General features: G+C 52.3%; 1 protein-coding gene across 1 annotated transcript in view; it reads left to right on the top strand.

Moving 5' to 3' along the window:
- The first annotated feature begins 692 nt into the window (after nucleotides 1-692).
- Nucleotides 693-19,658, top strand: part of ADAMTSL2 (ADAMTS like 2) — a 29,636-nt gene continuing 10,670 nt past the window's right edge. Inside the window, 16 exon segments of the mRNA XM_066332854.1 lie at nucleotides 693-851; nucleotides 853-957; nucleotides 959-1,025; nucleotides 1,028-1,079; nucleotides 2,835-2,946; nucleotides 3,786-3,928; nucleotides 4,563-4,638; nucleotides 5,000-5,102; nucleotides 6,656-6,801; nucleotides 6,904-7,027; nucleotides 8,014-8,094; nucleotides 9,222-9,397; nucleotides 10,300-10,642; nucleotides 11,313-11,682; nucleotides 16,625-16,728; nucleotides 18,558-18,684. Coding sequence (XP_066188951.1) covers nucleotides 693-851; nucleotides 853-957; nucleotides 959-1,025; nucleotides 1,028-1,079; nucleotides 2,835-2,946; nucleotides 3,786-3,928; nucleotides 4,563-4,638; nucleotides 5,000-5,102; nucleotides 6,656-6,801; nucleotides 6,904-7,027; nucleotides 8,014-8,094; nucleotides 9,222-9,397; nucleotides 10,300-10,642; nucleotides 11,313-11,682; nucleotides 16,625-16,728; nucleotides 18,558-18,684 — 2,288 coding nt within the window.

Here is a 19,658-nt window from a genome sequence, read left to right on the forward strand (position 1 = left end):
ATGCACAGGAATGGATGTCCCCACATTTGGCACGTACAGACCTCAGAGCACAGACAGCTGGGTCATACATCAAATACAGGCTGCACACGCTGTAGCTGTGGCCTTCTTCCCCCACAGGCTTTTCTCCCAGACACACAAACACGGATCAGACACAACCTGTGCATGGATGTCGCTGAGCCAGGGCGTTTGTCCCTATCCAAAATGGCTCTTGACGTGCCCCAAACCAATTTTCTGACCCCATTTTCTGCATGGCAAGAAACTGTTTCAAGCAGCTAGACTGGCACTGAGCTTTACCAAACGGCGTCGAAAGCACAGGACCTTGAGGATTTGGTTCATTTTCCAACATCAAGTGAAATTAAAAGCCTGGCAGACCGTATCTATATTCCCCCGGCCATCCCAGGGGCAGGATGTGGCTGCACAACGCCCTTGGAAGTACCGGGAGTTTTTTGGTGATGATGGGGTGGGCGGAGGGGTAGAGGCAGCAGGTACCTGCCCGGGGAGGGAAATGCAGCATCCTCCCGGGGAGTGCCGGGCGTAGGGAAATGCAGCATCCTCCCGGGAGTGCCCGGGGACGGGGGGAATGCGGAGCATCCTCCCGGGGGGGAAAGAGGAGCATCCTCCGGAGGAGAGGGGGAGCGCAGCATCGTCCCGGGGGTTCCCGGGGGGTTCCCGGCGTGGACCAGCGGGAACGCATGCGTGCGGTGCGGGCTCCCCCCGCCTGTGCCCCCCCGGTCTCGCCTCAGGAAACCGGCTGGCGGCCGCGGGCCGGCGCCGGGGGAGGCGAGGGGTTAACCGGGGTGGGGGCATCCCGGGCCGAGAGGTGTGAATTCCGCCCGCTCTCCCCCCTGCCTCCCCCCCCGTCGCCGCTATAAGAGCGGCCGGCGCGGGCTGGGGGGAGCCACTGCGGCGGCTCCTCCTCGCTGGAAGCCCCGGCGCTTTTGGCTGCCCTTTGAAGTCGGGAGAGGGAGAAGGAGGGAGGGAGCGTCTGGGGCCGCCGCTGCTCCGCTCCGCTCCTCGCCGCCGCCGCCTGCTCCCGTCCGGCCCCGGAGCATCGTCCTGCCCGGCCCCGCCGCCGCCAGGTACGGCCCGTCCCGTCCTGTCCCGTCCTGTCCTGTCCGTCCCATCCCGGCCCCGCAGGAGTGGCGCCCCGCCGGACCCTTCCCCGCTGCCCGCTCTGTGGAGATGGAGCCCCGCATCCCCGTCCCGCATCTCATCCCGGCATCTCATCCCCGCATCCCAGCCCGGCATCTCATCCCGGCATCCCCGCCCGGCATCTCATCCCCGCATCCCAGCCCGGCATCTCATCCCCGCATCCCCGCCCGGCATTTCATCCCGGCATCCCTGCCCCACATCCCTGCCCGCATCTCATCCCGGCATCCCCGTCCCGCATCCCGCCCCACATCCCGCCCCACATCGCCCTCCCGCCGCCCGTGCGGGGCTGGCCCCGGTACCGGCTCCGCGATGCTGCTCGGCCACATCCCTCCTCCCTTTCTTCATTTTCCCTTCATTTAAGCGGGCAGCCCCGAGCGCCTGTAGGATAAACTCGGAGCGCGCTCCGGTATTGGCTTCGAGTCAGGAGTGTCTGGGAGCCTTAATGAGAACCAAGTGTAAGGCAAGGCTCAGCCACCTGTCCGCGGGATCCCCGGCCAAGCGCTCCGGGCTCCCATTAATCAATGGATCTGCCTCTTGGAAAGTCTCTTCAGCATGCTGCACCTCTCCCCCAGGGCGATTGCAGAGCGGATTTAGGGACCTGGAAGCCCTCGGGTAATTTTTCTAAGCCAGACAGCAAAGCGGGGCTGGTATCGCCGGCAATTCAGCGATTTCAAAACCGCTGCAAAACCCTTTGCAGGGAGGGAAAAAAAAACCCAACAGAAAACCCAACAAAAATGAGTAGGAAAGAAGCTCTTTATATTGCAGGTCTGCAGTCCTGCCCTCTCTCCCCAGGAGCAGCACCTCTCCCACCCCCCTGCTTCCCAAAGATACTGCCTAGCTGCTTTTCAAGGGAAATTAGCTTAGGGGAGGATATTTTTTTTTCTTTCTTTCTTTCTTTCTTTCCTGACAGACATGAGCTGCTTTGATTGCCTGGAAGCATGATTTCCTGAAACCTGCTCCTTTCTGGCTCTTGCAGGGAGGTTCACAATAAAACGTATTGTGGTTTTGAGCTGGGTTTTATTTAAGAAAATGCCATTCTGGGTTATTCTCTTTCATGAGGCAGATGGAGAAAGAGATGAAAGGCTGACACTTGGGATACTTCATTTCTGCTCTTTAATTGTGGGTCGTGTCTTTTCTGTAAAAACAGGCGTCTTCCCTGGGAACCAAGAGGGGAACTGAAGTGGAATAAATTAAAAAAAAAAAAAAAAAAAGAAAAAGAAAAAAAAAAAAAAGGAGGAATAATAGCTGTTAATTGCGTTTTTTTGTTTTTGAAGCCTTTCATCTCGTTCTTCCAGGAGCAGTCCTGTAAATGGGGATATTTAAATGCCCTGCTTTTATAGATCCAGGAGCACTTCTGGCTACTCGCTGTGCAGAGCTCGCTTCGGTGTGAGCCAGGCTCTGTTCCAAGGCAGCCTTGGAGCAGTGTCAGGTGCAGCCACTGGAAACCAGTGCAAAGTTGTGGTTTGACAGATAAAAACCGAGCTGGGAAGTGAACCTGCACCACGTTAATGCTTCTATTAATCAAGTAAAACTTCAGGCTCGAGTGCCTGTGGTGGCTGGTGGTCGATGTCACTGAGCTGAGGGGGGATGCAGGAGCAGAGCTGTGGAACCCAGACAAAGCTGCTGCTGGTCGTGGGCCTGGGTGGGAGTTGTGCTCAGTGCAGTGTTTGGTTGCTTTCTAGGATGAAGATATCCAAGTGGAGGTGGAGCAGCATCTCCAGCAGTGCTCACTTGCAGCTGAAAGGGACCCTGGCCCTTCTTCTTGTGGGCAACCTTGTGTTTGTCATTGCTCAGGTAAGGGTATCACGTTTTGGGGGGATCTCTGGGCTTTAAAATGCTCTGGTGTCTGGGATGGGAACCCCCTGGGCTTGCCGAGCTGCTCTGTGCCTGCACCAGGCCTCCAAAAATCGTGAGGACTTCTGACTTGCCTTCACTCTTTAGTCTGGGCTTAACCTAAGTTGTACCTTCCATGGCTAAGAGAGCCCACAGAGCATTCCAAGGACTCTGAAGGGCCATGCCCTGCTCTTGGATGAACATCACTCCTTGTTGCCTGCAGTGGCTGGAGCTTTCATTTACTTTTCCATGGAATTTTTGCAGTTCCTTTGCCCTCTGATGCATGGTCACAGCAGTGGGTGGGAGCTGGGGGTGTCAGGGACCCTCCTGAAGTGACCAGCCTGTGCTTGCAAAGAGGACACACAGGCTCCTCCACCCTGCTGGCACCCACTGACCACCCCTCCTGCTGCAGAGGGGTTTTGGAAGGGTTTGTTGGAGCTTTCAGCTGCAGCTGGGCTCTGCAGCTCCCTGAATTCTCTGTGGAGCAAGAGTCAGAGAGCACCAAAAGTCTCGGAGAGTTTAGGGTTGTTTGGGAGCTCAGTTTTGCCAACTGAGCGAAACAATGAGAGTTTCCTTTCCTGAGGAATCCCAAATATTGCCACTTCATTCCAATTTTGTAATGAAAACACAATTGCAAGAATGCAGGGATGGAAACCTCAGGCTTGACCTCAGCTGGAGGAGGCAATGCCTGGGTCGAGAGGGGCAGGCTGGGAGAGGAGGGGTGCCCTCAGTGTCCCCACACTGGCTCTGGGGTTTGGATGTGACTCCTGCTTCTCTTCCCTCCCCCGTGCTCCGAGCAGGACCTGACACAGACGTCCAACAGCCTGGAGGAGGGCTCAGATGTCACTGCTTACTGGTGGGGAGAGTGGACCAAGTGGACAGCGTGCACCAGGACCTGTGGGGGAGGTGTCAAATCCCAGGAGAGGCACTGCCTGAGGCAGAGGTACAGCACCCACGGGCTGGCCAGGGGTCACCCGTGGTCTGAGGAGGTTTGGCTGACCCAGAAGGGTCAGCACTGGTGAAAAGCACTGGTGGGAATGTGTCTGGCACTGGTGGGAATGTGTCTGGCACTGGTGGGAATGTGTCTGGCAAACCCTGCTTGAGCAGGAGGTTATTCCTGAGCTTTGGACATCCCTGCCAGCAGCACCATCTGAGGGGTTCCTGTGCTGGCCCTGCAGTTTCTCCATCAGGGGTCAGTGCAGAGGGGCAGCAGGCACAGGCTGAGCCTGGTCTCCAGGCTTTGGGGCACAGCAGTGGGGATCCCTGGGTGCAGGGCTGGTTGGGGACCCACTGATTCCATCTGCTGGCGCCTGGCTCTGCCCTCTCTGTGCAGTGGTTGCCAAAAGCCACTTCATAAACCTTGTCCCCAGGCCCTCATCCCATGATACCTCCTGGGATAGTTGATGGTGCAGGTGACAAACCCACAGAGACTTCTGCTACCAGCTCCAGGGAGACTGGCAGATCTCTGTGTGGCCCTGCTGTGTGGACACTGACCTTACAGAGGCAGAGAGGAAATATATTGAAACAAGGGAAAATGATTTCTGCCCCCAGTCTAACCACACCATTTCTTTATCCAGAAGGAAGTCAGTGAGTGGGCTGGCCAATAAAACTTGCACTGGAACATCCAAAAGATACCAGCTCTGCAAAGTCCAGGTAAGGATATCCTTTGTCTTGTTGGGAACACTCGGTGTGGAAAGCCATGTATGGCATTTCTGGGTGCCTTGGAGAGGGGACACCATTTCTCCTGTATCTGTCACCCCCTCCAAGCAGCTGGGGGTTCCCTTCTTTGATTCCCATCACCAATGTCTGGGCTTTGGGAATTTTATCCATAAAAACCAGAGAGTGGCTCTGGCAACAATTCCCGGGGGGTTCCTGCAGTGGGGGAAGGAGGAGGAGGAGGATGTGGCCCTGGCTGGGGAAGGTGATGGAAACACTCCTTGCAGCTGGTGGTGATGTGCCAGAAACCTTTCCCCGCACTTTGTTTCCCTCAGGATGTTAATGTATCCCATTCTAGGAGTGCCCTGTGAACGGAAGGAGCTTTCGAGAGGAGCAGTGTTCATCATTTAACTCCCATGTGTACAATGGCAGAACGTATCAATGGAAACCTTTATATCCTGGTAACAAGACATTCTTTGTGTGTTTCATAATGCTCAGCCAAATATTTTGATAGTTATGATGCTACAGCCCGCAGGAAGGCTCCTCCTCTGCTGTTTTAAAGTGGTTTTTCGGGAGGCACAATCAGCTGTCTGCCGAGTTCAAAGGCTTGTTTGGCAGCTACAGGGTAGCTTGAAAATTAAATAACAACATGAATTCGTGTCTGTAGCCTGTGTTGGTCTCGGCTCCCAGGGTCCAGAGGCTGCAGGAGGATGTGAGAGCAGGGGGTGATGGGCTGTGCTGGCAGGGACAGTCGGGCTCACCCAGACAAGTGTCCTTTAAGCCAGGGCCACTGCTGGCTGTGCTGTTTTCAGTGATTTTTGGTCTCTGTGTGCTCTGTCAAATGTCACCCGAGATGCAGCCCGTCACTTTAGTCATCTGGGGTGAGCAAGGACTGCAGAAACAACTTGGGATTCAGAAACTGAGATTTTATTGAACTTTTAGGCACTGAACTCGCATCAAAATTAAGCATTAAACAATCCACGGATGAGCTTTTGAGCCAGTACCTTTCTCCTGAGGAGGCTTCTGAGCTCAGGTTGTTCAAATTCTCATTTGGGTGACTAAAAATAGAGATGGGATCTACTGCAGCTTTGTTTTAGGGTTCTCTGTACATCCCCAAACCAATTATCTTCATCAAACCAATTTCCCTGTGTACCAAACCCCTGCCTCTCCCTCTTGGCTGGGCCAGAGAGATAGAGTTTAGTCCATGAGCTGTTTCTCCTCGGTGGCTTTTGTCCCTTGAAGGTGACAATTTCCTTAAACACATTTACTGTCCGAGCTGACTCCCCAGAGACCTTGCAGGAATTGTTCTGTGTTTAAGCAGGCATTCCTGGGGGATTTGCAGCAGAATATTTTGACACTGATGCTGCCTTGCTTTGGTGTGCAGGACAGTGGGTCTCTGATTGCTCAGGAGTTGGTGGAGACAAACACTTGGCATCGGGGTTCTGATGCAAAAATACGAGTTTGTCATCTGCTTGCTGTGGATATTATAAAATGTGGGATTACTCTGCTGGTGGGTGCTGCCAGCCAGTTGTTGTCTGCAGAAAGCAAAGTGTGAATTAAGTCCATCCTGGGTGAATATTTATGGAAAAATTACAGATTATAAAATGCTCTGAGTTGCTATGGTTTTGAATATAGTCTTACATGTGTATTTCCAACGATATACCTGTGAATTTAACTCAGGTATGATGTGTTGCCATGTGGACATGCACGTTTTTGTGTAATGCCCTTGCACAAAGCAGTGCTGCTGCCTCAGTGCCTGCCCTGGGCTGGTGCTGGGGGTGTCCCTGGCATCCCTGGGGCACCTCCTCGTGCCAGGCTGTGCAAAGGCTGCCACACTGCCCAAGTGCCATCTCCTGTCTATCCTGAAACACAGGAGATGGCAACTGCTGAACTCTCACTGCTCTGCAGTCGTGCTGCTGTTGTTTAGCTTGGCAGAGGTTCGCTGGCTTGGGTAGGATGGAAGTTGTGGTGTTTCTACTGTTTTTGAATCTCTCTTTATATCCTTTCCCCTTAGATGACTATGTTCACATTTCTAGCAAGCCCTGTGACCTTCATTGCACCACCGTGGATGGTCAGAGACAGTTAATGGTTCAGGCCAGGGATGGAACATCCTGCAAATACACGGATTTCCGAGGGGTTTGCGTGTCTGGAAAATGTGAGGTTGTTAAACATTATAGCAAAAATACTGTTAGTAGCATGCAGAGAATCGCAGTGGGTGCGACGTTGGCCTGACCCTCAGCGCTCTGTCTGTGCATTTTTTAGCCCATTGGCTGCGATGGCATTCTCTTTTCCACCCACACCTTGGATAAATGTGGAGTTTGCCAAGGAGATGGGAGCAGCTGCACCCACGTAACCGGCAGTTACCGGAAAGGAAATTCTCATCTTGGTAAGGCTTTGGGGACCCAAAGGGCTTGAGTTGAGAGGGCTGGGTTTAAAAAGAACTCTTTTTTTTTTTTCTCTAAATCACTTTAAGATTTTTCCAACTACCCAGCTTCGGTTCTTCCCACATGTTCTAGGAGTGTTAATGCCACTTGTGAATTTGGGCAGAGAAAACCTTCTTTAAAAAAAAACAACCAAACAAACAAACCAGGAGATTTGCGTGGTGTTTGTCAGACAGCAGAGGTCTCTGATGATGAGTGGTGCAAAAGGGTTATGCAAGAGGCTGGTATCTATTTTAGTCTTTTTTAATCATTTAGCCAAAAACAGGACACTCATGACCCAGTAAGACTAGAAATAAACTATCTGTAATAACAGGAAGCAACAATGTCTTGAAAGACCAGGATTTCAAAAATCGGTGTGATGTAAAGCAGCCGAACCTACATGTCCTAAATATAACAATCTAATTCAGGCATTGTGATTAATGCTCTCTGAGATGGAGCAAACTGCAGGAACTTCAGTGCTGGTGGGAGGACCTGTCCTGTCCCATTTCTTGTCTGGTGCTAAGCAAAGAGGACTCAGAGGAAAAACCAGCTCCCATCTCCTGCTGGGGTTTTGGGAACGCTGGCTAATGCAGGGATCAATACTGAACCACACAACAGCTTATCTAGCTGATAAAACCACCTGCAGATGCATTTTCTTACAGCATTTTAGACAAACATGATATTTGTACGTGTAAGAATTGCCTCCTTTCCCCCCTTGGATGTGTTTTTCCTCCACAAACCAGGACACACAACTCACACATTTTTCTTTTGGATCACCAATAAGCTCCTGTTTGCAGGCTGAAACACGAAGGGTTGGGGTTTTTAACCCACAGCTCACTAAAAGTGTGGGTCCAGGCCAGGGTGTTGGATGGAGCGCAGCCCTGCCTGAGGAGGGTTTTTGCTCAGATCACTGGTTACGAGGATCCTTTCATTAATCCGTAGTTTCCCGTAGGCTATTCCCTGGTGACCCACATTCCCGCCGGAGCCAGGGATATCCAGATAGTGGAGCGGAAAAAGTCTGCAGATGTTCTGGGTGTGTATAACCTCTTGGTGCTTCCCTAGGATGCATGCCTATGCTGCCTAATGCTTTTTCCAATGCAGAGCTGGATGTGGTTTTGTCATAGAATCACAGAATATCCTGAGTAGTTGGAAGGGACTCACAGGGATCAGCGAGTCTGTTTGTTACAGACATGAGTTAAATCCGTAGGCAATGTAAATCCAAACCGTGCTCTCCAAGCCAGGGTGTTGCTCCTCTCTGCGCTCCGAGCACCTGGGCTGTGTTTGTCAACACTTTGACTGCTCTAGAGCAGGAAATGTTGGTGAATGTTTGTTATTGGGGTTTCAGCGGGGTGTGACAGATGCCCCGGTGCTGGATCACAGATGGCCAAAGTGACTTCACCTCCCTTGTGATCCCCTTAACACTCCCCTGCCTGGGGAATGTGCGAGGACAACAGCACCATGACCCACATGTGGCCTTGCTGAAGTGCTGGTGACCACACAGCCATCTCATGGGGGAGGTGACAGAGCTGCTCAGGAGCAGTGTGGGAAAATCCAGACTTGCCAAAGAGAAGCACATTTGCTGTCTGAGAGGCTCACAGCCTCTGGAAGGTGGCTGTCCCATCCCTGGGAGTGTCCAAGGCCAGGCTGGGTGGGATTTTGAGCAGCTTGGTCCAGTGGAAGGTGTCATGCCCATGGCAGGAGTGAGATGAGCTCCAAGGCCCCTTCCAATACAAACCATTCTAGGATGATTCTATGAACGAAAAAGGCTTGATGTGGGCTAGCTTGGGGTGGCCTGTCTTGGGCCACTGCTGGCCCAGGGGACATCAGCTCCCAGGGAGGCAGCTCCTGCCCTTGGCCACCTGCCAGTGCTCTCTGCAGAGCTGGGACTGTTCAGTGTTCCTGCTGGGCTGGTGCCAAGGGGGTGACAGGAGCCAGGGGTGAGTGTGAGCCACAGACCCAGGGGTTTGCAATGTGGAGGGACACCCAGAACTCTGCAACACACCTTTGCATGGTGTGTGTTGCAAACAGGTGACCAACGCATTGCCATGTAGGAGAACATCATGTTATTGCTGTGACACTCTGATTTTACCCCCTGAACAAAGCAGGGGCAGCATCCAGAGCTTTGCCCTCGCATGTGACTGTGTTCTCTCTCCTTTGAAGCTGTGGCTGATGAAGCTGGGTACTATTTCTTCAATGGGAACTATAAAGTGGACAGCCCAAAGAACTTCAACATTGCAGGCACGGTGTTCAAGTACCGCCGGCCCATGGATGTGTACGAGACTGGCATCGAGTACATTGTTGCCCAGGGACCCACAAATCAAGGGCTGAACATAATGGTGAGCTTTGACTCCTCGTGTTTTCATGGTTGGAAAGAGATAATCCACCTTGAATTGAGGGAGGGATGAGCTTGGGAGCAGAGTCCTGCCATGGTTTCACATGAGGTGGGGAGAGGGAGCAGTGACTCTGCCCAGGTCTTTACCCAACCCTATTTTACTTGTGTCAGTGCTCTTGGGTTCAGGCAGGGCTGTGGGTGGTGAGTGTGGGCTTGGTAACTCCTCTCTGTGGGGAGAAGATGCCTCAGGCACTGTGAGGGGATTTCTCTTCTGCTCCTTGGCATTTCTATCCAAGTTACCTGGCAGGAAAAGCAAAAATAAGAAACTGGGCCAGAGAGCTTAGACAAGTGCATAAACCTTAAACCCCGATTCTTTCTCGAAAGCAAACCATGTAAAACCAGGTATTTGGAGAAAAGTCCCTTAATTTTCTTCTGGGCAGCCAGCCAGGCTCCAACTCCTGACATCTTCCATGCAGCCCCAGGCTCCTCTGGAAGGGGAAGGGATGGTTGCTTGGGTGCTTAAAAAGCATTAGATCACTATGAGGTTGTCTCAGCTGGGAGTCCCCAGCCCCAGTGGGGTGTAGCAGCTGCAGGGGAGGGTGTGCTCCTCAGAAAGCCACAGAAAGTGGCTTTGCAAGTGATGCTCTTGTGACGTGGCTGCCCCAAGCCTGTGGTCACTCAGTGGCTGAGGAGGAAGCGTGTGACCTGTGGCTCCTGAGCTGGGGTTAATCCCCACGGCAACGCTGCCAAATAACCCTTGGAAAATGGTGCTGAGTTTCAGCTATGAAGGAAAACAGGCTGGAAACAGCAAAATACGTGCTCCCCAACTGTCAGGTCTAAGATGAATCCCATGCTTTGCGTGCCATGAACTCCCTGCACCAGCTAACAACTTGATTTCTTTGCTAGGTCTGGAATCAAAATGGCAAGAACCCATCCATCACGTTTGAATACACTCTCCTGAGGAAGCCACACTCAAAAAATCTGCAGCCCATCTACTACACCTTCTCAGAGTCGGAGAGCGAGGAGAGCCGGGAGTTCGATGGAGACGTGCCATTGGGCTTTATCCAGCACAATGCAACCTATTTTGGGAAAATCTCCAGGGAAAGGATAGACTTGGAGAACCAGGTGTTTGGAAGGCAGGACACGGAGGAAGATTTAAACTTGAGCAAAGGTCAGGAAACCAATGAGGTCTATGAAAGAGCAGAAACAATTGACTGTGAGCCAAAACTGAAGGGCAAACAACCCCAAGGTAAGGAGGAGACTTGGGCCTCACTGTTCTGCTTCTCAGAGCTCTTGTTGAGAAATGCTCTGTTTCTACCTCTGGTGGTTCTGCTGGTTTGTGTTTTGGAAACCTCGGAAAGTTCTTTAAAACATCTCCGCTCACAAATCCTCTTTGCCCTTCAGATTCTGGTTTCTGGTGGGGGCGTGTGGGGGTTGGACACTGGGTGAGATGTTCCTGCTGGTGCCCTGCTGTGCTTTGCCTCATGCCAAGGACAGGAGGGAGCCCTGGGTGCACAAAACCCCCCATCACAACATCTCCCGTCACTTCCCACCCCTCCAAAGCCCCCAGCAGCTCCTCCCCATTTGAGTCCCTTGGGCATCCCACCCCCAAAGTGCCTGGGGTGCCTTTCCCAGCATGGCTGCATGGGCTGTGGGGGCAGGAGGACACCTTCCTTTCACCTCTGCTATTGCTTCGGGCAGTGCTGGCGGGTGCTGAGCTCCCCTCTGGCCACACCATAGTGAGATAAGTCCCCCCTTTAAGGTGCACACCCATGAGATTCCCCCTCCCCAGCCCCTGCCTCTCTCCCCTCAGTGGCTGCTCAGGCTCCGTCCCCGCTGCTCCGGGCTGCTTTTCCCTGCCAGGCTCCGTGCACTTTGTGGTTGTCACTGTGGTTTCCCCCCTGTTGGCTCCAATCTAGATTCAAACGTAACCAGGTCTACTTACCAGACAGACCATGACGACAGAGAGCCCGGGCTCAGCTCCAGGGAGTTCCTTCTGGAGAACGCCATCACGGACAAGCTGCTGGGCAAAGCCTCGGACTCCAAGGAGCTGCTGCTCAACGTGACCGTGAACAGCATCTTCGCCCAGGGGGACCCGATCAACTCCCTGGGGACACCCGTGGACAGCCTCTACGTGGACTACGAGGACAGTGACGGCCTCGTCACCTACTCGGTCAACGGCACCTACATGGAGCTGAGCAAAGGCACCAACAGCTCTGCAGAGACACCCTTCTCAAACGCCACCGTCACCATGAGCAGCCCTCCAGGGAACAGGACCCACAAAGCCAGGTAGGAGACGTGCCTTTAATTACACTGAACTCCATTTATTGCTGGTTCTCAACCCGTAATAGCCCTGTGCTCAATGCATGGTTTCCATCTCTTTGGAAGCAGGAGGTAAGTGAGGGTGGGATGGTGGAAACGTTCTGTTGGGGGTTAATTTGGAAGGAAATGCCAGAGGTTTGGGAGCAGGAAGTCAGGAGAGCGTTTAAGCAAGAGGAAAACTCCATGTCCCCCTCGGTGGGCACGTTGGGAAGTCCATGGTGATGTTCATCAGCCGAGGCCTTGCTCTCTGCTGTCACAGCTTCTTGTCACAGCTGTGGCCATGAAGAAGCCTCTTCCTTTTGCCTTCTCTTGACGTCCTGCTCTCATTCCCCAGCCCCTTCCTCCGAGTTCTGATGCAGCAGAAGTTGGTCCTGGCCCCTTTTCACCCACCCTGTTGAGTGCCACCCATGATCCTCCTCACTTGGATTGGCAGGAATATGCTTCCAGCAGCTCCCAGGTGTGGCTCTGCCACTGGGAGCTCCACTGTAGGTCCTGCAGGAACAGCCTGGATTTGTTGCCTCAGCAGCTGCAGAAGCAGCTCAGGGAGCCACAGCTTGGACAGGAATATCCAGAGCTCTGCAGTAGCAGCTCATGGATTGGTGCTGGGACCATCACAGGACTCCTTTAGTTGGCTGGTTGGAGTGGAAGCGGGGAGGTAAAGAAAGGCTTAAGGTAGCTTTAGCAGCAGATTTTGCTCTGGGGAAGGGTGGAAGGAAGTCTTGGAGTCAGTGCTGATCCCCAACCTGTATCTGTCAGATATTGAGATGGCCCAGGGCTCTCTGGGGAACAGCCTTGATTCCCAACCCAGGACTCATTCCCAGAGTGGGCTGAGATGGGGCCAGTACTCACAGCAGCAATTAGCCCTCCAATTAGCCCCCCAGTTCACCCTCCTTCATTGTCAGCCACACACAAAGCACTGCCTGGGCAGCTTGAGCTGAAACTGGGGCCTTGGGAATACCCAGGTCCCAGAGCCAGGCTGTGGATTTGGGCCCCACTGTGCATCCCCACGGCACCCCAGGCTCCTGTCAGCCTCCTCCTGGACCTGTAAAACACGGGAGAAGATGCTGAGCTTGAGGAGGCGCAAAGCCCTGAGCAGATGCTCCCTCTGAGTTAGCTGGATTTACCCACAACTTCCACTACGTTATGCTAAAGACACTCGTGCTAAAGAAAATGGCCATGCAGCCAAATGGATCAACAAACTTCTTAATGATAAGAACATGAAAACCTTGCCAAGGGCTTGAATCTATCGTCTCTCCTCGTGGCTTGGCTTGGGAGAGCTGCCTTCAGCTGCCAAAGCAAGCATTTCATCCGTCCTCTGGCAGAGAGGGCAGCGCCTTCAGCTCGCCTTACCCTGCCCTGGGGCAAGGAAGGGTCTGCCCTGCCCCTTGGGGCTCCCCTGGGCCCCATCACACTCCTGTGTCCCCTCAGCTGCCACCCAGTACCCCAAAACTCTGCCCCAGCAGCTGTGAAATGGGGGCAGTGCTTTCCTCCCTCCTGAAAACAGGGAGCTTTAGACCTCAGAGCAGCTTGGCTTTTACAGGACAGACACACAACACTGTGGCTCCAGTGCAGCTTTTTTGGCTGCTAAAATGCTCCTTGCACTGTCCCTGGCAGCCTATCTGTTGATAAGAGTGATTTAGGGAATCAGGAATGACACCCAGCACTGACATCCTTTCCCACCTGTTCTTCCCTCGGTTTTGTTCTACAGTGTCCCCTCTTCTCCCCCCTCTCTTTCTCTGGAACAAAGTACAAACTTTTCAGATCAAAACATTGATATCCAGACTAGTTTTGCACCAGCCAAAAGACTGAGAGGTGCTCAGGTCCTTTCTGGCTCCATCCTTTGCTGGTGAGGAGCTGAGAACCCAGCGCAGGCAGACTGGGGACAGCTGGGCTGTCTCTGGAGAATAAAACAAGAGGGAGGAGGAGAAGAAGGCAACAAAACAACTTTCACCTCACTTCCAGAGGGTGGGATGGGATGTGTCAGCACAGGCTGGTTGTTCCCAGGCCTTTATTGCATCCCCCAAGTTTTAATTTATTTCCTCAAGCCCAGTTGCTGCTGTAACACTGATCACTAAGCTGCATCTCCAGGGTGGGAGTGAGGGGTGAGGAGCTCCAGCTCAGCCCCTGGGGTCAGGAGTGATGCTCCTGCTGGCAGCAGCACGGTGGGATAAAGCCCCACTGACAGTGGGGTGTGGGGTTTGCTCTGTCATGGGCTGGAGTCTGGGGACTGGAGTTGTCCCACCAGGAGAGAGGGAGCTGGAGGGGACAGCCAGAGTTGTGCTGGAGGAAACAGGGATGGGACACAAGAAAATCTCTTGTCCTGGAGTGAGACAGAGTGAAGGATTCCCATCCTTGGGAAGGGGCAAGGCCCTGTGGGCTCAGTCTGTTACTGGGGTCAGCCCAGTTCTGGGGGCAGGAGCTTGGACTTGAGACCTCCCAAATCCTTCCCAAGATCAGTGTGGGATGGATTGTGGCTTTTGGTTCATTTGTCAGTGAACAAACAAGGGAAGCTGAGCTCTCTGGAGCCACTCTGTCCATGTGGGACAGTGCTGGTCAGAGCTGGAGGAGTTTATTTCTTACTGAATTTCTGTAGTGTGGATGGAGGTACCCAGTTACAGGAGTAACCAGTGTGGGGTGCCCTATTTCCTCTCTGCAAACAAATCCAGCTGGGATGGATGGGTTGGTGGCTCTTGTGCTGCTTTTCCTCTCCTGGAGCAGCTAAAAACCATTCTGGGGTGTGCTGAGACAGATGCAGACACCCTCTATCCCAGTGTGCAGCCAGGGCTGAGACTGCAACAGGAACCACGAGTTTTTCCCCTTTGCTTAGAAACAAAACCAGAAATAAACCACAGAAACTGGAGCCAGGGACTGTGGATGTTGGTCTGTGGTGTTTGTGTGCATTTGTCAGGGTTATTCCTCTACAATGGGAACTGTTTTGGGAAAAGGGGCAGCCCAGGACTCAGTTAATGGTGAGGGACTGATGCTAATGTTTGGTGCTGTGTCGTGCTTGAAAAGCAGATTAAAAGCTCGGGAAGCAAATGTGTGGCTTTATTATTTAGCTCCTAATAAAAAGGAAAAAGAACATAAAAGAGAAAATGCCCCCAGTTTTGTTGGACAATGGGCTGCTGTCTGTGTTTAGAGGAGAACAAAGTGACAGTTTTGTCCTTGCTGGAAATGAGCTGAACACTGCCCTGTGCCCAAATGTCTGATTCCTCTGGAAAGGTCTTGTCCCTGGGACCTTGTCATGCATAGAAGCTCTTTATTTAGGACCACATACACTAAAGGGACACTGTTGAAAGATTCACTGTCCTCAGATGTGGGATAAAGCTTATTTTGAACATTTTCTCCTTTTAAAGACAGAGGAGTTCCTGCCCACAGGATAACTTGGTGTTTACTTTCATGCCTTGGAGGGTGGGATATAAACTGGAGGAATATCTGGGTGATATTTCCAGGAGAATTAAATGACAAAAAGCAGATGCTGACTGTGTTTTAATGACAAGTGTCATTTGTGAGCCCTCTCCTGGCTGGGTGGCAGCTGGTGGCACAGGAGGGATCAGGAGCTGCTGTGGGTCCCCAGGCAGAGCTGCTGTGGCAGATAAAACACTATTTATAGTGAGCTGAGAGTTTGTTATTTTTCCACAAAAAAAAAAAAAAAAAAAAAAAAAAAAAAAAAAAAAAAGTCACATTCATTTCAGTTCCATTTCAAGAGCAGGAAGTGACCATTTGCCAAACTGACAGAGGCAAAATCAACAGGGAAAATGAGATTGTTGTTGTTTTTAATCCTTCTGGAGGCTCAGTGCTGGCGGTGGAAGGAGGGTGGGTCGGAAAGGAAACGGCTGGATTCTCAACAGTGTCCTTTTAAAGGTTGATTTGATAGGCTGGACCTCAACTTTTTCTTACAAACAACTAAATAAGGCAATTTCAGAGCTTCTGCTGCCTAGAAATCATACAAGCTGCATATCCTGCCAGGCCAGAGACAACTGGATGTGAGGATCCAACCTTGTACACTATTCCAGTGTAGCTGTTTCAAGGGTTTGGACAAAGGTATGAGAACAGAACCGAAGCCTTTTGTTGTAAAGGTGCAGTATCCCTGAGGTGTTCCCCCTCCTCCCAGCATGGGGAGCAGCTGCAATTCTTGCTTGGATAAATGGGTTCTTTTTCTCACACCAGGCTGACTCTGTTACTCCTCTCCCCGTGGCATTTTGTGTTTGAGCACAGTGTGGATCTGAGAGATGCCAATTCCCCACCCGACAGCCAGCGAAATAAATCACACCAAAAAGCAGAGTGGCAAAAGCAGAGGGACGAGCTCAGAAACTCCTGTGCTGGCTTTTGGAGATTGGAGCAGCCGAAAAAAAAAAAAAAGAATAAAAATCTCTGCTGCACTGAGCAGCACGAGTGGGTTTGCCCAGCCCTGGAGGAGATACTGCACCTTTAGTCACTGTGTGCCGAGGGCCAGGTGTATTTGAGCAGAAAATGCAAACTTTGTTAAATTCTGAACTGTTTCTACTTGTGGGTATTTTTATCCCATTCTCTCTATTTCTAGACAGTGGAAGCTCTGCCTCTAACCGGGCTGGGGATTCTACTTGGGGCTCAGGACAGGTATGTTGTGAAACTAAAACAAATAAAAAATTGATTCAAACGAACGAACCTCCCAAAAAATCAGAACAACCAAACCCAACCAAAGCCAAACCAAGCACATCCCCTCCCAAACCCAAACCCAACCGAACTGCAGCCAGATGTGTGTGTCTGTCGTGGGCTGTCACCGCTCGCCTTGTAAATGCCTTTTGTTTTTGTTTTGTTTTGTTTCTTTCTTTTATTTTTTTTTCTTCTTTTTTTCTCTTTTTTTTCTTTCTTTTTTTTTTTTTTTTCCTTTTTTTTTTTTTTTTTTTTTTGGTTTGCTTATCGCTAGAAACAGATTGAAGTTGTTAAGAAAGGGCCAAGGTGTGAGTGCTGCTGACATGTACAGGTGGAAGCTTTCCTCCCATGAACCCTGCAGCTCTACATGCACCACAGGTAGTTATAAGGAGCAGCCAAATTCTGCACAGCCTGCTGAAATCACCTGGTGTGTGAGTCCATTTTATGTCTGTTAGGGATGGGAAGGAGCTGGTGATGTTTAGGGGATCTCGGGAGCTCTGCTTTAGCACCACCCCAGCTCTGCTGTGCCCGGGGGGAAAGGTGGGGAGAGGAGCTGGGGGCTGAGCATGCAAAACCCACCGACCTCTCAGGTGTGTTGAGGACCAGGAGCTGGTGCCCAGAGTGTCCATCAATCCCCCAAACGCCTTCCTTTTGGGATGCTCTGAGCACTGCCTTCACTTCTCATCACTTTGTGTCCCCCCTGGGGCTCAGCAGGATCCCCAAACCTGCGCTGAGCCTCCTTTTCCCTCTCCCTCACCTTTCTGACAGCTTCCAGGGGTTTGAAAAGCTCAGCTGTTTCCCTGCAGAGAGAAATTTTAAAGATTGTTCAGCTCTGGCAGGAAACACAATAGCATTTGGCTTTTTGATTATGTTTTGCTTCTCCCACTCCTTCTACCCTGGAGCCTGAGCTCGGCTGCGAGGGTGTAAATCTGGAACAGTGACAGAGATGCCAGGGATATTGAAACTGAGCCTCTATTCTTCAGACAGAAATTCCCTCTTTTTTGCATAAATTCCTCCCTTTTTTGCCCCCTGAAAAGCTTCAAGGCACCTGATCTCCTCCCTCAGCCCTTGGTTAGGGGGTCCTGTCGATCCCTTGGGATGAATCAGGCGTGTGGGTTGTGCACTTCTCTGTGCTGCCCCTGAAATTATCCAGATCCTGCAGTGCTTCTGGAATTAAAAGGAGGGAAAGGAGTGGGAGAGAGGAGTTTACCATCTCAGGGACATTTCTGAAAAGATCAAATGCAAGGATTTAACATTTTAAGCATTTGCTCTTGTCCAGCAGCCTCATGCCTGCAGCAGGAGCTTTGCAAGCCATCCCTTTCCCCAGAATCCCATCTTCCACATGTTCTGGGACATTTTTGACTTCTTTGATCCCCTCTGAACAAATTTCTCCCTTGGCTGGGCCAGCCTGCTCTGCCCTGGGTTTGCAGCAAGCCAAGAGAGGTTTAACTCAAATTTCTCCTTCCTCGCTGCCTTTTCTCACTGACATATCGCAGAGAGGCAAGGCCATGTCAAGAGCTGTAGATCTTTTTGGAGTTTCATGTAAACCATATGTTCCCCAGAGCTGCAATTCTTGTTACCTGTAGCCAGAGCAGCCTCCTGGTCCCCAGCCAGGTCCCAGAGTGGACTTCCCAACATTTACTCTGGCACGGGAGGCTGCAGGGGGAAAAGGTCTCGCTCTGACAGCCCCGGCTGCCGCTGCTTTGGAGGGGGAGCAGGAGGGGCAGGGCCTTCCTTGCCAAAGCTCCAGGATCCCTGCCTTGCCCTGGAGGTCTGGATGCACCTGGGGAGCACCTGGTGCAAAGGGGGTGTAAAGCACCGGGTGAGTGGGGGGATGGAGTGGGCTGGGGACCTTTTGGTGTCACCTCCACCCACCAGGCTGGCAGGGTGGGAGCTGCCGAGCAGACTCGTGGCCCTGTTTCCTATAAAAATGTGTTAGTCATATATTGGTTTTGGTGGCAAGCCCTGGCAGGGCTGGCCATGCCCTCCTCGGAGCTGGCCAAACTCAACCACACTGCTCAGCTCCGTGGGGTGGCCACAGTGACATTCCCTGCCAGCAGCACCCATCCCACGGGACACAAAGTCCAGCTCGCTGCTTTGAGAAACGCAGCCAAAACCAGAAAAAACCAGCAAGAACAGCAGCAAAGAGTTTAGATGTCCGACTGACCGAGCGCCCTGCTGTGTGTGTGTGTTCTCTCTGAGCCCAGGAGTGATGTCCACCTATGCCATGTGTGTTCGCTATGATGGGATCGAAGTGGACGATACCTACTGTGATGCCATGACCCGGCCTGAGCCCATCCATGAGTTCTGTGCTGGGAGAGAGTGCCAGCCAAGGTACAGCCTGCACAGGGCACTCCTGGGGTCTCTGTGCTTTCTCTGCCCTGGTTGTCCTTAGGGGAGGGTTGGTGTGGATTTTTAGGGGCAGCACCCCCAGCCCTCCTCCCTTCACTCCATCTGGGAAGCAGCAAGAATTCCCTCCTGAGTGCTTTAGCTCAAGGTGCCAGGTTAAAACTTGCATAAATCCTGGCAGAGTTGTTGCTCGCAGTAAGCCCAGCAGTGCAGGATCATCCTGCCCTGCCTGGCACATGGAGAACATGGGAGTGAATTGGGTGGAGGGGCCGGGCTTCCAAACTGTGCCACAAACCCAAACCCTGTGATCCCTTCAGCAGCCCAAACACCACTGAGGTTTGCTTGTGTTGGGGCAAGAGCTGCTGTGGAGTACAACTTGTGCTGGAAATCCTTTGGAAAGTTTTCCTTCTGATGTGGCTCTTAACCCAAACAGTGAGCACAGTCTGGAGCCAGGCTGTCCGGAGCCAGGCTGTCCAGCTCTGGACAACTCCAGTGCTGGTGTGGAGGTTGGGAGGATTGCAACTCACAGAGGGTTTGCGCAGGACAGATCCGTGTCTGGCAGAAGGAGGGGATTGTCCCACTCTGGTCTGTGCTGGACCAGCCTCTCCTGCATGAAGTTTTGGGTGTCACCATAGGAGAAAGTCATAAAGGAAAGCTGTGAAGGTGGTGAAGGGTGGACAGGGGGCATACAACGAGCAGCTGAGGTCACTTGGCTTGTTCAGCCTGACGAAGACTGAGGAAAGATTTCATGGCACCCTACAAGTTCCTCTCAAGGGGTCACAGAGGGGCAGCACTGATCTCTTCCCTCCAGTGACCAATGTCAGGACCCAGGGAATGGCTGGAGCTGTGTCAGGGAGGGTTGGGTTGGATATCAGGGAAAGGTTTTCCTCCCAGAGGGTGCTGGGCACTGCCCAGGCTCCCCAGGGAATGGGCACAGCCCCGAGGCTGCCAGAGCTCCA

This window comes from Sylvia atricapilla, chromosome 19 (assembly GCF_009819655.1).
Source record: "Sylvia atricapilla isolate bSylAtr1 chromosome 19, bSylAtr1.pri, whole genome shotgun sequence".
NCBI classification, from domain to species: domain Eukaryota; kingdom Metazoa; phylum Chordata; class Aves; order Passeriformes; family Sylviidae; genus Sylvia; species Sylvia atricapilla.